This window comes from Anomalospiza imberbis, unplaced genomic scaffold (genome assembly GCF_031753505.1).
Source record: "Anomalospiza imberbis isolate Cuckoo-Finch-1a 21T00152 unplaced genomic scaffold, ASM3175350v1 scaffold_62, whole genome shotgun sequence".
NCBI lineage: Eukaryota > Metazoa > Chordata > Aves > Passeriformes > Viduidae > Anomalospiza > Anomalospiza imberbis.
The window spans coordinates 674,556-692,317 of NW_027100233.1; the positions used below are offsets into that span (position 1 = coordinate 674,556).

A 17,762-nucleotide genomic window follows, 5' to 3' on the forward strand; every position below is an offset into this window, starting at 1 on the left:
ACCCAACTGTTCTTTGTGTTTATGGGAGTTAATTCTCCTGAATTAACCCATCAGCTAACTTATTTCCTTTAAGCCCAGGGTGCAGAGAGAAACAATAAGGTGCAGGTTTATACTGCTGATGAAATCAGCTAACAAAGTGCTTCTATTGCTGTGGTAAGGAAACTGGGTTTATTTATGATGTACCCTGTCCCTCCCTCTGCCCCCCTGAAAAGCAAGAAATCCAAATATATATGTAAATTAGGTGAATCTCTTAAGCTTCTGTCAGGTTGCCAGTTCAAACCTCCTTACTGCAGGCAGATCTCTCTTTATCATCAGAACCTGGTTGCTCTCTTTGGACCCAGTCCACAAACTTTGGTTTTTGCCTTTTAGGCTGTGCATACACAGTTAATCACCTTACAGCCAATACATGACTCCAAGTTGCAGTAGGTCATTAGATATAGATTTTTCTAAGTAGGTCGTTCCTCTTTTTTTCTTTCTCCAGAGCATTCTGAGGGGGAAACTCTGCTGTGAATATTCATGAGAATACTTAAAGTAGGCAAGTGAGGAGATGGACATGTTAGTTATGTTTGAGGAAGAAACTGTAGCCTTGCTTTCATCATATTGACCTCTGGTAATTTGCCTACTGGACTGAAAGAATTTAGTTAGGTGGGTTATAGGATGAAAAGGATGGCTGCTGGCTAGGGTTATGGGCGCTCTGTTCTGTGCCATACACCTTGTTTGACCTGGGCAAATCATTCTCCTTTAGTTTTCCCACTTGTGCTAAATGTGGATTGTAATTAGCCACTTCACTGAGGAGGGCATGTGGCTGAAATTAATTAATGTTTATAATGTACTTGGTTTTCCCGATGAGGTTTGTAGCCGTGTTGCTGAGTACAGTCATTTCTGGGTTTTGGCTTGTGTGTGTGCATGTGGGGTGCAAAGATTGGCTCCAGCAGAAAGGGTAGTAAAATACAGTCTTAAGAATAAAATTTCTTGGCACTTATATAAATGCAATTAATTCCTAAAGATTTTAAAGCATGAATACAGCTGGTGCTGGCTTTCCTACTGCAATGTCACTGCTCTGTGGAAAGCAAGAAGGTAAATAACAAGGCAGAAGGCTTCTGGTATTTTTTAATGGGAGCCAGAAAAATACTGGACCTCAAGGATAGCCCTTGGAGAAAAGAATTCTTTAGGACACTGAACATAGCTCGCCTGAAATTTTGTGGGCTTGTGAAAAATAAAATCACTGTAACTTCTGGGAAGAAACTGAAATCCTGATCGAGCCTTAATTGCTTATTTTACAGTATGGTAGTAAGTGGAAGATGTTATCAATCATATCAATAGATAGAGAACAAATACTTAACACAGGGCAGACAGAGAAATACTCCCGGTGTCCTGGGTTTCCACATCATCCCTTCCTCCTTTATTCATGATACACAATTCACAAAGTTCAATTGTGACATTTGGGTCTTGGCCAGTCCTTTTCTGTAGGGTATTTAGTGTTACACTGAGCAGCCAAAGCTGACATATTAGCATTGTCAGCCTTATTTCACAGTATCAATTTTTAATTCTATCTGAAAAATATATAATCATGTTATATTTTTTATATAACTGTGATTAATGACAATAGTAATAATAATGTTATATTTCACTTGCACAAATGAACCTGAGCTCAAGATTTAAACCTTCCTCTGTCCCTCCATGTGGGAGCATTCCAAAACCAATTCTTCCTTCTGTTGGTGCTGTTTCCAATGTGCCATTAAGAAAATTCTCCCTCATCTTCCCAAACCCACAAGTTCTTTTCCTTCTTCCATATGCAATTTTTGGATGCATTTGAAGACATCCAGGGGTTCAGCCTCTATTAACCGAGTGCCCCACTGCTCACAGGGTGCTCTGACCTCAGCCCACTCCAGAGGCAGGGAACTCCAGGGAAGGGCTTCCCATCTGGGAATTTCTGATGGGACTGATTCCTCACATTTACATTTAAAAAGTGACATTTTGTTGTGATCTGGCCAGACTGTGCCAGTTTTGTTTCCCCAGTGGGCAGGGTCAGCACCAAAGACACAGACACCAACTGAAGGACTCAGTGTCATTGACTGTAGCTCAAAGCAGCAAAGAATCACAAAAGGAGCAGCTCAGCAATGCACCCAGCCATCAGCACCAGAGATTGCAGCAGTGATTCAGAAAGATCCAGCCCCAGTTACCCTCAGGCTTTACCATGCCCCAGATCCACACAGCAGCTGGGGAAGCTGTCACAGCCAAGGGCTGCAGAGCCACTCCTGGACACTGGGAATTCCTGCAGGTGCCTCCAGCCACAGGCGAGGCTCCAGCCTCGCTGGGAGAGGGCCCAGCTCTGACAGCGCTGAATGAACAAACTGACAGCGCTGCTGGTGCGGGAACATCTGGTTTCATCCTCCTCCTGGGTTCCTCCCAAAGCCTGGCCAGGGCCCAAGAGGAACCAAGGGAGGTGACTTGGACCATTCAGCCCCAGACAAGGCCAGATGTCAGATTTCATGGCCTTGTCTGGCTTCTAAACACAGAAAGGTCAATCCATGTTTCACTAACGAGTGGATACATCTATCACAGCGCTAATGACCATGCATATTTCATTAGTGAGCAGATACAAAGATAACCTTTGGTTGGAAGGTTCATCCAGAGGCCACCTTTGGCTCAGGGCCTCACTCAGGGCTGTTGTCCAGGCCTTGGCACTTCAGGGACGTGGTTTAGTGCTGGGCTCGACACTGCTGGGTGACCGGCTGGACTGGATGAGCTCAGAGGTCTTTTCCAACAGAAAGGATTCTGTGATTCCATGATTCCATCTGCTGCATTCAGCCAGGTCCATGTTAGCAGCATTCATTTGCTCACAAAGTCTCCTCAGGCCCAGCTCTTGAGGCCTGAGGCTTCAGCTCCTTCAGCTCCTGGTGCTCAGCTGCTCGTGCTGAACGAGACACTCGGAGAGAAGAGCACAGTCCATCCAATTCCTTCTGGGACACGGAGAGGGGAGGCTGTGGAAACAGGAGCAGTGTTTGGTGTGGCCTCCTCTCTGCCCTGCACGCCTTTCAGCGCTTTGAACCAGCCAAGAGCTTTCTCCAAGAGTGCAATGGAGCAGCTGTTCCTGCTGCCGGGTCTGGCTCTCTCCAGTCTCTGACCTTGCCTGCTTTTGTCCCTCTTGCTGTGCCCTCTGCTCCCCCAGGGCTCGGTGGCTGCTGCCCAGGACTGTGGGACTGGCACAGATCCCGTGGTCGAGACCCTCCTTTCTCTGCCCTTGGAGCTGCCTGGGCACAGCAGCCTTTTCCATCTGGAAGCTCCCCATGGACAGGGAGTCCCCAGCTGCGCTCCTTGCACAAGCTCCAGGAGCCCAGGGCTGCCATCTCAAGTCCCTGCTGGCCCTGGGGGCTCCCAGGTGCCTCAGGCTGCTGTGACACCGCTGCACACGGGAGGCAAGAGTGGCAGGGGCTGTGCTGAAAGTCAGCTCCACGTGCTGCTGCTGCTGCTGGGGGTCATTTGTCCAGCCCTGCCCAGGAGTCAGGGATCAGATCCAGGCCCTGCTGCTGCTCCCTCGGGATCAGCCCCACTTTGGGTGTTGCTGTCAGGGCCAGCAGAAGCGGTGGCTGGAGCAGCGGGTGCTGACGGTGCCCCAAGCCCCGGGGCTGGAGGGGTCCCTGGGCTGGGGCTGGCAGGGAGCTGCTCCAGCCCGGAGTGCACTGCTGAGTGCTGTGCTCTGGGGCTGGGGCTCCCCGCACAGGGGACTGGACTGGTGTGCCACAGGAGACAGAGAAGCTGCAGCTTCAGCATAACTGAGGTGGGTGCGTGGGCTGGGAAGAGTGGGGAGGCTCAAGGGGATTCACTGAGCTCATCCTGCTGCAAGGATGAGGAAAAGGGAGTGGGAACTCAGCAGTGAGGAGAGCTGAGGGCTGGAGAGCAGCTCTGAATGACACTAAAATCCCACTGGAGCTCTGAGACATTGCTGCTCCTCAGCCAGTGACAGGATGAGTCCCTAAGCCTGGGGCTCAGCCTTCCTCATGGTGAGGGGCACAAAGGAAGGCAACGGTGTGATGGAGACTGCCATGGGCTGGGAACTCACTGGGGGATAAGAGGGAGCAGTTGGGAAGTAAAAGGCAGGTGGGGGAGAGAACAGTTCAGAGAAGGGCTGAGCTACAGCTTGAGCAAGCTGCAAAATGTCATTTGGGGTCATCCCAGATTGATTTCATTTCAGAAGTTATTGAACAAGTTTAATTTTTGGGTGGTGTCATGTTTGTCCTTGGAGGTGTACACTCTGCACACTTGAGCTGTGTTGCTGAAATGCTCCAGCAGGTCTGTGCTGCAGGTCACCCCATTTCTTCTTTGGCTGATTGCGGCCCGGTGCTGAGCTCCAGCAGAGCCCTGGCAGAGCCCAGAGCAGCCTCAGCACCCGCAGAGCCCGGCTGCAAGGAGAGAAACCAGAAAGCGCCCGTCAGCTGAAGGCTCCTGTCCCCTTGTCCCAGCCGCCCGCGGTGCCCAGGCCATGCTGGCCGTGCCCAGAGCTGTGCCCAGAGCTGCCCATCCCTGCTGCCTTTGGGAGCAGAGCAGGAGGGCAGGACATGTGCCCAGCCTGCAGCCAGCCACGGCACATCCAGCCCTCAGCAGCTGCCCAGAGCAGGATGCTCCTGTGCTCGCTGCCATCTCCCCAAAGCTCTGATCCCACCATGCCAAGCAGACAAGACCCACATCACGCTGGAAGAAAAGCTGGTCCCAAACGATGTCCTCAGCCTTCTCCAAGGGCACGGCCCATCCACGCCACAGCTGCTCCCAAGCACTTCCCCATCCAGACTGGACCCCACCTGGAACACTTCCTCTAGAAAAACACACAACAAATGATTGAAAATAGATTACAGACAAAAAGGGGAACAAGAAAAAAGGTCAAAAATCTTATCTCTGTCAGGGGCTTGAGGAAGGCCCAACCCCTGCATGCCAGGGAAAAACCCACCCACAGGTGAGGGAAGCCCAGGCCTTTCTCCCTTCCCCCCTGCACTGCCCCCCAAAATAACGGTGATCCCAAGCAAACAGGGGCAGTGGAGCAGCCCAAGCCCTTCCTTGCCTGCAAAGCAAAGCAGCCCCTGCACAGGTTCTGGAGTCCCACCTCTGCTCCCACCATGGGGGTTTGTTTGTGTCGGGCTGGCTGCCCCAGCCCCAGCCCGGGGCACGGTGGGTGCTGGGGCTGTTGGCAGGGCCAGGAGCCCACTCCCATTTCATCAGCACCCCAGCCCATCCCCCCAGCCCTGCCAAAAGCAGCCTGGCAGCCGACTGAAGGATCAGCTGCATCCACCCCAGCAAAGGGGGAACCTTTGGTTCCTGGCCAGGCTGTGCAATGCCCAAATCTGGGAGCATCCCCCTGCGTGTGGACTCATCTGCACATTCCCTGTGCAGCCTGGCTTTGGAGAAGGTGCCAGAATCAAAGTCCATCATCCTCAGCTGCCGGTGACCAGGTGGAGGAAGAGGTTGTCATCCTTGATGTCATCCTCCGTGTCCCCAGCAGCAGCAGCCCCACCTGGTACAGCTTCTCCAGGGGCTCCTTCTCCTTCCCTGGGGTGAGCCCAGGCTGTCAGGGTTCTGCCCAGGGCCCCAGCTGTCAGGGAACCAGGACAAGCAAAACCAGCTTGGATGGTGGCCACCAGTGCTAGGCAGAGCAGCTGAGCTCCAGTACAAGGGCTGCGTGTTCCCATCTGATGACCCCTGGGCAGTGACACAGGCAGGACAAAATGTCTGGGTTCCTTTGCTTCTCATTGCCAAGGCATGTGTGGAGCTGTAGCTTACCAGGGCCTTGCATCAAAGCGTGCCTGTGGCTCTCTCCCTTCTTCTAGGGCAGATCAATATCCTGCAGCCAGGGATCACAGAACAGCTCTTCTAAAGAGGGCCTGTCCAAGTCCAGCATGGATAAACACCGCCTGATCAGATCTTGGCACGCTGGGCAGAGAAACCAGAAACCGCCGGTCAGTTGGAGAAGGCTCCTGTTGGCTTTGCGCCACTATTCCCGTGCCCAGGCCATGCTGGATGTGCTCAGAGCTGGGCCTAAACGTCCCCATCAATTCCCTGTTTTGGAGGAGAGCAGGAGAGCAGGACATGTGCCACCTCCTCAGCAGCTGCCAGAGCGGGATGCTCCCGAGCTGCTGCTGTCTCCCAGCACTGGTATTGCCCCCGTGGCCAGAGATGAGGATCCACCTTGAGAGAGCCGTTGTGGCAGCGAGAGTTGATGGTCCCAGCTGATGTTCTGGCTCCTCCTGAAAGGGTGCTCCCCGCAGACCATCTGGTGCAGCAGGATGCCCAGGGACCAGATGGTAGCTGGCTTGCCGTAGTACCAGCCAAATTGGGTCCATTCTGGTGGGCTGTATGACCGTGTTCCTATGGAATACAGATGGGGTTCATCAGGGGGACGCTGCTGCTCCCTGAGCCTGGCCCCAGCATCCCTGGGTGTGTGGGGGCTGCCCCAGTGGCACACGGGGTGACCGCTGCCCTCTCGCCAGCACCTGGGACTTGTGTACAGACTCGGGGATGGAAAAGAAGCCACTGGTGCTGGAAGAGGGCAGCAGAAGTCCTGTCAAGGCCCGACCATGACGGGAAAAAACCCACTCATTGCTTGGGAAAACCATGCCCTCATCCTCCCTGCCTGCACTGCCCCAAAAACATTATGAATCCAAAACAAACCAGGTGAGTGGAGCAGTCCAAGCCCTTTGTCACCTGCACACCAAACCGGCTGGGACACAGGTTCCGGCCCCCCTCTCTGCTACCCCCACCCACGGGTGTTTTGTCAGGCTGGCTGCCCCAGCCCCAGCCCCAGTCCTGGGCAGAGTGGTGGGCAAAGGCTGCCAGCAGGGCTGGAAGCTGGCTCCCCACCCAGCCCTGCTCAAAAGCAGCTCAGCTGAAATCTCAGTGCCATGAAGGGCAGCAAAAGGGAGAATCCCCGCTGCCACACCCAGCTTGGGCTGTGAGGTGTTGGGCCCTGAGATGACGGGACTGAGAGCACACCCCTGCGTGGGCTCACCTGCAAAACGAGTGTAGGCTGTGTCTTGCAGGTAGGTGCCGCAGCCAAAGTCAATCAGTTTGGCCTGCCCGGTGGCCAGGTCAACCAGGATGTTCTCTGGTTTGATGTCTCTGTGCAGGACCCCGCAGCTGGTGCAGTGCCGCACGGCCTCCAGCACCTGGCGGAACAGCTCCCGCGCCAACTCCTCAGACAGGAACCCCCGTTCCTGAATGAAATGGTGCAGGTCCTGGCACCTCTCCGGGCGTTCCAGCACCATCAAGACGTCACTGGGGGAGCTCCTTCCACTCCAGCAGCTGGACGACACCGGGGAATCCAGTGGACACCTTGGCCAGCAGCACGACCTCCAGGGGTGCGCTGGTGCCGTCGGGCTGCAGGAGGAGCGCGATGCCGTCAGTGGGGCTGATGCCGTGCCGGGGGTCGGGAACCCCTCACCCGGCCCGGGATGCTCTGCGCCTTGCGCTGGCCCCACGCCTGCTCTCCCTCGAGGTGTCCTGGTGGCTTCCAGCCTGCCGGGCCTTGGCTCATCCCCGCCCAGCTTCTGCCGCTGGCCCCGCTCACTCACCAGCTCGCCCCAGTGCCGGACGCGGTTCCTTGGCACCCTTTTGATGGCCACCTGCAAGCCAAGAGCAGCAGTGGGCTGAGCTCGCCACCTGCCCTGCCCAGCCCCATCCTCCCCCTCCTTCCCTCCTCCTCCACCTCCTCCTCCTCCTTCTTCCCCTCCTACCCCTCCTCCTCCTCCTCCTTTCCTTCCTCCTTCTCCTCCTCCTCCCCCTCCTTCCCTTCCTCCTCCACCTCCTCCTCCTCCTCCTCCTCCGCCCCCTCCTCCTGTGCCCGCCGCCGGCCCCGCCGCTCACCGGGGCGCCGTCCAAGAGCCGCGTGGCTGCGAAGACGCTGCCGAAGCCGCCTCTGCCCAGCAGCGAACCCAGCCGGTACCGCTCCTTCAGGCCCTGCTGCGACTTCCCTGCGGGCGGGACGCGGCTGTCAGCGCTCGGCCCGGGGCCAGGAGCGGCCCCCGAGCACCCCCCGAGTGCCCCGGGCCGGCCCCCCCGAGGCGTTCTGTCCCTGGAACGGGACAGCGGCGGCTCGGGGCCGGCGGCCGCGGTGCCGAGCGGCGGAGCTCGGGCCGGGGAAGCCGCAGCGGGGGCGGCGGGAGCGGCCGCGCCGCGTGTGTCCTCCGCGGGGCCCGGGAGGAGCCGGGGCCGGGGGCCGGGACTGGAGCCCACGTCGGGGCCGGGGCCGGGCTCGGGCCAGGCGGAGCCAGAGGGCGGTGATGCCGCCCCAGCCCCAGGCACTGATGCCCGCCCAGCAGCGCCACCGCCAGCACGCCCAGAGCCGGGCGGAGGCGAGGCCCCAGCGGGACGGCCGGGGACGGGGACGGGGACGGGAACCGGGGCGGGGACGGGGCCGGTGACGGGCTGGGGACATGGCCCAGGCCAGCAGGGGAGAGGGAGACTGGGAGAGGAGGGGACACCGTGAAAGGGAGAGCAGGAGAGGGTGCGGGACAGCGGGAGAGGGAGAGGAGTGCGAGGGGGGTCGATAGACTATCTGCTTTCACTGCTGCCGCTGCTGCCGCTGCTGCTGCCGCTGCTGCTGCCGCTGCAACTGAAGCTCCGGGGCCGTTTGTCCCCGTGTCCGTTTTTTCCGTTGCCCGCTCGCCCCCGCGCCCAGCCCCCCGCTCCCCAGGGGCAGCCCCTGAGCCTGTCCAAACACGGGAACTTTGCCCTGTTCAGCCCAGACCCAGAGTCTGGACTCCTGCACAGGGGCATAGGTATCCCCTTGAGCGCTGCTGTGCCTTGTCCCCGCTGAGGATCAAACCCTATCGGAGCACATTCCCTGAATGCAGAATTTGTACCTTACCCAGGCACTGCACTTACCTCTCCAGCAATGATTAAAAAAAACAAAAAAAAACCAAAAAAAAAACCAAAAGAAAACAAAACAAAAAAAAAAACCAAAAAACCCAAAAAAACCCAAAAAAACCCCAAAAAAAACAAAACGAAAATGGGGAAGGCAAACTGTGTGTAGCTCATGGTATTTTACAGGGTCTAAAATTCGCCAAGTAATGAATCTTAGAGATGAGATCTATTTGGATTAAGGGGATGGAGCAGTAGTTCAAGATGGAAAAGAGGAGCATAAAAAAAACAGAGAAAAACATCTTCAGTTGTTTCTTGCCATTTTCATTTCATTTCTTAAAAGCTGTTTCAGTTTTCCCAGAATCTTCTCCACACTCCTGTTTGCTCTTTCCAAGAACCTTTCCTGGAGAACGAGGTGCAGCTTCTGTCACAAGATGTGCCACCAGCTGCACTTTCTCTTGGCTTTTCCACAACGTGTGTGCAGCTCAACTCTTGCAGCATAGCAGGGCAAATGTTTGAAGGATTTGACAGCTTGTTCTTTCTTTTCCTTGTGGGCTGGGCAGTTGTGCCATTGGTAAGGTTTTCATTGTTACTGTTTTTACCCTAAGAAACCATGAGGGGGTACCAGGAATTGTCAGGGAATGCAAGCCGGACTGAATGCAGAGAAAGAATCTGCAGAGCCTGCAGCCAGAAAATGGAGAGCTGTGTGATAATCATTGCAACATCCCCATGGGCATCTTGAAAGTGATCTAGAAGATGAAAATGCTCTGACAGAGGGCATTTGTTTCTGAGTTCAGTGTAGAGGATTCCACATCTAGTGCATTGGTTCATAAATCAAGAGTTCAGTCAGTTCATGGAAAGCACCAGAACAAGCACTAGGACTGGGACACACTGGGAGCCACTGGAAATGTGCTGGGGGGTAACTGGGACCACGCTGGGGGGGGCAACTGGGGGACAAGGGTGAGTGACTGGGGCCCTGCTGGGAGAGACTGGGATCATACAGGACTCATACAGGGATCGTACTGGGAGTGACTGGGACTAATTTAGGGGCAACTGGGAGAACTGGGGAAAACACTGGATGGCACTGGGAACAACGGGGACAGCGCTGGGGGCAAATTGTATCATAATGGGGAGTGACTGGCAGCAACTGGGCTCCTGCTGGGAGCAGCCCCTGGCGGCCCCGGGAGCCCTGCACCCCCTTTCCTGGCCATGCCAGCCCTCCAGGCACCCAGAGCCCCCTTTTCCTTCACCCAGAGACCCCCTGGACCCCTATTCCTGCCTTTCCTAGCGCCCAGCCCCTCCTAGCCTCTACACCGAGGACATCTGAGACCCCTATTCCCAGCCAGCCTGGGTTTTCCCACCTTTTGCTGGGAATGGGGACACCGGGGGACCCTTGCAGTCCTCTTTGCTGACGATAGTGACACAATTCAGCTCGCCCAAACTCCTCCTGGATCTCCCCTAAGCCCCCAGTGGGGATTCCTGGGAGTTCCCCTGTGTTCCCCCTTTCCCAGGACTTTGGGGGTCCCCCTGACCTGTCCGTGCACCCCCAGATTTCTTCCACAGCCCCCTGTGATGGTGGGGGTGGGGGCCGAGTGCTGGTGCCCCCCTGCCTGCAGCAGATCCAACGGTGAGGGGAGTTTGGGGGGGTCCCTGAGCATTTGGGGTCCCCTGGGTTTTGGGGTGACCCCCGGGCCCCCCAGGATCTCCCTGAACACGCTGACACTGCCCGTGCGCAGTGAGAAGGTTCATACCCGGCACGGGGTCCCAGCTCAGTCATCGGCATCGCCCAGGAACCCCCAAACTCTCCCAGGAACCCCCAACCCCCCGGGACACCCCGACCTCCCCGGGACCCCAAAACCATCCCTGGGCCCTCCAAAAACTCCCCAAGACCGCAAAAACCCCACACAGACACCCCCCAAACCCTCCCAGGACATCAAAATTCCCACAAGACCTCCCAGCACGCCCCAGACCCCCCTGAGAAGGTTCGGTCCTGGCAGGGGTTCCCCATCTCTGTCACCAGCAGGTACCCCAAACCAGCCTTGGGTTCGCCCTGGGACTGCCCAATCCCCCCCTTTGGGAATCCCTAAAACCCCCCTGGGAATCCCCCCAAAATCCACCAGGACCCGAAAAACCCTGGAGATAGACAAAACCCCCCAGGAATTCTTCAGGGAAGTTTATACCGGCACGGGGTCCCCATCACCATCATCGGCATCACCCGGGTACCCCCAGATCCTCTCGAACTCCCAAAACCTCCTGGGACCCCCAAACCCTCCCAGGTACCCCTAAATCCTCCCAGGACTCCCAACCCTCCCCGGGCTCCGCTGCCGGAATCAGCAGGAGTGGTGTTGGCCTCTTCAGGGGAGTTAGACTGGGACCCGACCAGAGCGGGGGCCCTTAAACCCCAAAAATCCACCCTGGGGGGCAAAACATCCCCTACAGCGGCTTGGAGTGAGTCCCCCAGAAAAATGTCACTTAAAGCCGTCATGATCACCCCTGAAAAGGGGGCTTGTGGGGCTGTGGCCCCACAAACACCTGAAAATGGGGAGGAAAAAACACCCTTGAAATGGTGAGGTCCCCCCAAACATCCTTAAAAAGAGAAAAACTCCTCTTCAGAGGGGCCTGAAGACCCTTCAGGGCCCTCGAGGAGGGACAAGATCCCCTCCTCTGCTGGGGCCTCTCTGAGCCGGGAGCTCTCCCGTTGGCTGCCCTCGGGGGAGCCCCGAACGACGGCGGCTCCTGGGCTGAGCCCCCCTCAGCCGGGGCTGCGGAGGGAACTGGGGGGGCTGGGACGGGGCCTGGGGGTCCTGGGGTGACCTGGGGGGAGCCTCAGTGGGTCCCCACCTCCCCCTGTGCCCCCTCTCCCACCCCCTTCCAATTGTTCCCCCCAAACCTCCGCTCCCCCAGCTGGGTTGGGGGTGCTGCTACCAACACCCTGACCCACAGCGTGTCAGGTCGTGTTCTGACTCTGTCAGCAGTTTGGTTTTTTTGTTTGTTTGTATTATTGCAGTTATCTTTTAAGTTTTTCTAGTAAAGAACTGTTATTCCTATTCCCATATCTTTGCCTGAGAGCCTTTTAATTTCAAAATTATAATAATTTGGAGGGAGGGGGTTTACATTTTCCATTTCCAGGAAGGCTCCTGCTTCCTTAGCAGACACCTGTCTTTTCAAACCAAGACAGATTTTGGTGCCCAACCTGCAGCACGAGGGCATCGAGAGGAAAAGGGAATAACAGTTCTTGAGGAACCTAATTTTTGTGTGCTGCTATAGAAACCTCATTAAGCGACACCATGTGGTCCAGCTTACCCTGGTTTGGGTAGCAGCACATGGTTGTGGCTGTGCCAGCGCCCCCACCGACCTCCAGCCCTGGGAACCTGGAGCAAGCGGAAAGCACAACTTTGCAAATGCTACCTGTGCCTTTAGCAATGGAAAGAGAACTGGGGTGTGAAAAATAAAGCTTGTTTATTTTCAGAAAACAGCAAAGAAAACACAGAACACATTTACATTGTAAGAATATTTGTAACAACAACTATCTATGGAACGTATATACCCAAGAACATATCTAACAAAAGTCTATGAAACGTATTTACAGAAGCCAAAAAGAAGCCCTAAAACCTATAGCCTAAAGACAACAACAAACTCCACAACGTATGTACAAAAGGGTGGCATCTCTGTCCGGGATCTCCATCATCCTTGAGGAAAAGCAAGAGGCACAGTCACTCCAATCAGGCAGAGAGGGCTCTTCCATGTGCCCCAGGCTGGCCCAGCAAGCGCAGCACAGGCTGGGGATGGCCACCTGTAAGAGCCCGTCTGAAGCCCCTTGTTCTTCCATTTCTGCCTTCCGATTGCCACAAGAAAGAATCCCTTCCCCCGCTGCAGTTCCGGCTGAGAACAGGACACAGTGCAGGTGGAACCACTGAACCATCATGCTAGCTGTTCCGAACAAGGCCTGACAAGAACTTGGCAAGGAGTTGGCAAGGACCTGACATGGACCCAGCTCGGGGACAGCCTGATGCGCGGCCTGCTTCTAATCTCCGTTCTTAAGCCGAATGAACTTTTGGGGTGACTCCCGTGGTCCTTCATTGAAGACCCCTCATCTGCCTCATTACCACTGTGACAAATAAAGAACGAGAACCTCCTCCCAAGGACTGAGACTGAGACCTCTACTATAGGGAGGAGGGGAATTTGGTGGTCTGACCACTAATGACATGACCTGTTTCCCTTCAGTAATTTCAATGGACTTATTCTTCATTGTATTCGTCTTGCTTTGGTGGTTTCTGTGGACTCACCTGTTCCCCCGTGGCAATTACAATGGACTTTCATTGTTACACTTGTTCCCCCCTCTTTCCTCTGTGGACTATAACTGGAACCCCGAGTCGACCAGAGCTTCGGAGACTCCCCCGACACGACAGACGGATCCCCATCGTCCGGACCACTGAGGATCTCGCCTGTGTTGGTAGCTATTCCCATACCCCTCTTCTCTCTCCCTCTCTATTCTTTTATCTCCTTTCTGATCCCCACTATCGCATATACTGTTTTTGGCCCCTAATAAAGGTGCATTTGTTGTGATTAACTAATAGTCACTTGTTGTTTGCCTTTTGTACTTTTGGGATCGGTGAAAAGAACCATCACGACACCCCGCAATAAGCGGATCGTGACATTAAATTGGCGTCACGGACAGGATTTCTGTCTAGACAGGAGGGTTGCAGATGAAAAAGCACCCATACTGTCTTTGGAAATTCACATAAGATCCCTTAGTGCAAAAGGTGGGACACTGTTGTTTTATTGTTGTTGTTTTATTATTGTTGTTGTGTGTATCTGTTCTGGGAAGGAAGGGACAACTTGAAGAAACTAAGCAGAGCCTCCCAGGCAGATTATTGTCCTTTCACCCACCCAGGGAAGCGAAGGGCGACACAGCGAGGGCTGTGTGGTTTGTGGAACTTAAGTTGTACCTCCCTGTTGTGGTTTTGGTCCCTTCACAAAATGAGCGATAACCTTAATGATAAAGCTAAAGTTGGGCTTTATGCTCTACTAGCTAAACACAATGCCAAACCTTCTCCAGGAGGAGAGGAATGGGCACAAAATAATTGGTTTAATTTGGATAATGTGGTTGATAGAGTGTGTTCTTTACAACATGATACAAAGTTCAAACTGGGCAAGAATAAAACCATCTTATGCTCAGTTTTGGGAGCTTGTCTTACGGCAGCCGTAGAAACTCGCTCACAACGAAGAAGTGAGCAAGAAATAATAATAGACTCCCTTCAAAACTTAGTAGAAATTTTACAAAAACAGTTACATGAAGCAAGAAATGCGACTTATGCATTGCAAGCTGCCTTAACAGAAGAACATGTTAAATCACACAAATCACACAATGCTGATTCCCCTACAGAAACAGAGGAGAAGGAAACTCCTCACATTAGACAGATTTACCCCCAAAAGGAACTTGAAGCAGCAAATAATTGTGGGGAACATTGCTGCCATCACTTGAGACCCCTAATTAAAACGGAGTATAACTATCTCAGTGATGATGACCTCGAACCTCACATCACAACCAGACACATACCATACACTGCCACTGAGTTAGCTAAGCTTAAAAAGGAATACGGACGCCTCCCACACGAATCAGAAACAGAATATGTTTTCCGGGTGTCCCTCACTGGTGGTGATCAAATTAAATTAACTGAACAAGAAGCCAGTGGGTATTGGGGACACGGTGTCTTCCTAACAACGGGAGATAAACGTGACACATGGTCCCTGACACAGCGTGCGGCTTTTTGGGCTGGGGGAACGAGCCCCTTAGAAAGGGGAGATCCCATAGCTATAATTAGCACCCCTGACCAACTCTTAGAAAGTGTGCATAAAGCCGCTTGCCTGCAAATGATTCATGAGAAGAAGTTAATTCCTGGTTTTGAATCCCCAATGCAATTACCTGTGAAGCCTGAAATAATGACCCCTTTAATTCGTGGGCTTCCAGAAACACTTAAACCTACTGCCATTACTTTACAAAAAACTATCATGACACTAAGCCCTGTGGAAAGACTGGACAGATTCCTGGGTAATCCCACTGATTGCACTGGATCCACTGATCCCAACTTCACCCCATCCCCTTCATCCTTACAAGCCGCAGCTTCAAAATGCAGCTCGCCTGCCAGTAGTCGTAAAGTCTGGACATGGGGTGAAGTTGCAGAAGATTTGATTAATTATTGTAGAAAATATGGACCAGTAAAAACCCTGGAAGAAAAACCAGAGAAAACAAAAGGAGTTCGGTCCATTGGGATTCCTTATGATAAAAATTTAGGGAAGGGGAAACAAAGCCCTAACCGCCAGCATTGGTGGTCGTTGGGAGTCCAAAAGGGAGTCCCCAGAGATATAATGGATGGTTTGCCCCTTGATAAATTACAGAAATTAATAACTAATTGGCGCCATCGAAAATCAAATCCGCCAATCCAACCCACGGCACCCAAATTCCCCGAAATTTGGGACACCCAACACCCGAAACCCAAACCTCCCCGAAACATGGACAAGGAACCAACTCTTCCTTCGCCTCTCCTTCCCCTCCCTCCTCAGAACACGGGCAAGGGACCAGCCCTCCCTCAGCATCTCCTCCGAAACACAGAAACAGTAACCTTTTCTCAACTCCTCCCTCAAACCCCAGTCAGCGGGCCATTTCTCTCTCAAACCCCTCCTCAGAATTCGGGAAATGAGCTGACACAGTTTCAGGGAAACTAACTTCTCCGTCCTTTACAAGTGAGCGAAAGGACGGAGCATGGGTATACTTGAGAATGCTCACTAAAAATAAACTAGGAGATATTTTAATTACAGCTGTTACGGGTCCCAAACGTGCTCTTGTAACATTTTTGATTGACACTGGGGCACAAATTTCCGCATTAACAGGAAAAGATGCTCAGAGGAGTGGAGTTGTTCCAACTAAGAGACAATACTGTGTTCTAAATGCCCTAGGGAAGTCAGAATCTATGAATGTAGCCTTGGTCAAACTCACACTTCCTGGAGATGAGAATCAATTAGTTGTCAAAATGGTAATTGGGAACATTCCAAACAATTTACTAGGGATGGATGTTCTTGCTGGGAGACAATGGGAGGACTCAGAAGGATCTTTGTGGTGTTTTGGCGCTACACCTTTAAATATTAGGTTGCTCCAAACCGCACCTTCTCTACCGTATAGTAAAATAACAAATGTAAAACAATATCCTCTACCTTCTGGAGCCAGAGAAGGTATCAAACCTGTTATACAGGATTTGCGAGACCAGGGAGTAATAATTAACACACATTCTGCTTTCAACTCGCCTGTCTGGCCAGTGCGTAAATCCAATGGGAAATGGAGGCTAACAGTTGATTTCCGCAGGCTTAATGCCAACACAGACCCTCTCACAGCAGCGGTCCCGAATTTAGCCGAGTTGATAATATCTATTCAAGAAAAAGCTCATCCTATTATGGCAACTATAGATGTCAAAGACATGTTTTTTATGATACCTATACAGCCAGAAGATAGGGACCGTTTCGCTTTTACGTGGGAAGGACAGCAATACACTTTCACTAGGCTTCCCCAAGGATACAAGCATTCCCCCACTCTAGCCCATCATGCACTAGCTAAAGAAATAGAAAAGATACCCAAACCTGATGATGTGGCTGTTTACCAATACATTGATGACATTTTAGTGGGAGGGGATGAAATTGAAGCAGTAGGAGAGACTCAACAGAGAATAATCTCTCATTTAGAGAGTCTCGATTTACAGATTCCCCCGGAAAAAATTCAAAGGCCCTCCCAAGAAGTAAAGTTCTTGGGAATTTGGTGGAAAGGGGGCATGACATGTATTCCACCAGACACCTTGACTTCTTTAGATCAGATTAAAATGCCTCACACTAGAAAGGATCTCCAACAGGCTCTGGGACTATTAGTGTTCTGGAGAAAACACATCCCAGATTTCTCGATAATTGCTAGGCCCCTTTATGACTTGCTGAGGAAAGGGGTAAAATGGGATTGGACTCCTTCTCAGGAAGAAGCATTGCAATTGCTAATTTTTGAGGCAACAGCTCATCAAGCATTGGGTCCCATCCATCCTACAGATCCCTTTCAGGTAGAATGGGGATTTGCTGCCTCAGGGCTGTCAGTACACATATGGCAGAGGGGACCTGAGGGTCCAACAAGGCCTGTAGGCTTTTACTCTCGTGGTTTCAGAGATGCTGAGAAAAGATACACTACCTGGGAAAAGGGGCTGTTTGTGGTTAGTTTGGCTCTCATTGAAGTGGAAAAAATAGCACGTCAACAACCCATTGTGCTAAGGGGCCCCTTCAAGGTTATTAAGACAGTCACTAGTGGAACCCCCCCTCCTGACGGGGTGGCTCAGAGGGCCTCAGTTAGGAAATGGTATGCTCAAATCGAACATTACTGTAATATTTTTACAATTACAGAAGGAGCTGTAAAAAGTTTAGCAATCCAAGAAACTGAGGAGTTGGATAGAGGCCAAGATAAACCAGTCTCTGTAATCAAAGTGGCCCCTCCTTTCTCTCCTGAACAATCAGCAAATTCCTGGTTTACTGATGCTTCTGCTAAAAGGGAAGGTAAAATATGGAAATATAAAGCAGCAGCCCTTCACATTTCCTCTGGTGAGCAAATAATTACAGAAGGTGAAGGTAGTGCACAGGTTGGGGAGCTGGTAGCTGTCTGGAGTGTTTTCCAACGAGAAGCACAAAATTCCTCTTTGATCTGTATCTACACTGACTCTTATGCTGTATACAAAGGTTGTACTGAATGGCTTCCTTTTTGGCAGCAAAACGATTGGGAAGTCAACAGAATCCCGGTATGGCAAAAGGAAAAGTGGCAAGAAATATTAAATATTGCAAGTCAGGGGAACTTTGCAGTAGGCTGGGTGGCCTCTCATCAAACAGATGGGAATCCA

At 52.8% G+C, this 17,762-nt stretch overlaps 1 protein-coding gene across 1 annotated transcript; it reads left to right on the plus strand.

Moving 5' to 3' along the window:
- Positions 1 to 8,267: 8,267 nt before the first annotated feature.
- Positions 8,268 to 15,066, plus strand: LOC137467419 (uncharacterized; the record flags this gene model as incomplete). Its single annotated transcript, XM_068178920.1, has 3 exons — positions 8,268 to 8,358; positions 14,234 to 14,899; positions 14,966 to 15,066. Coding segments are annotated over exons 1-3 (858 nt in total), but the record flags the coding sequence as incomplete, so codon positions are not given.
- Positions 15,067 to 17,762: the final 2,696 nt, after the last annotated feature.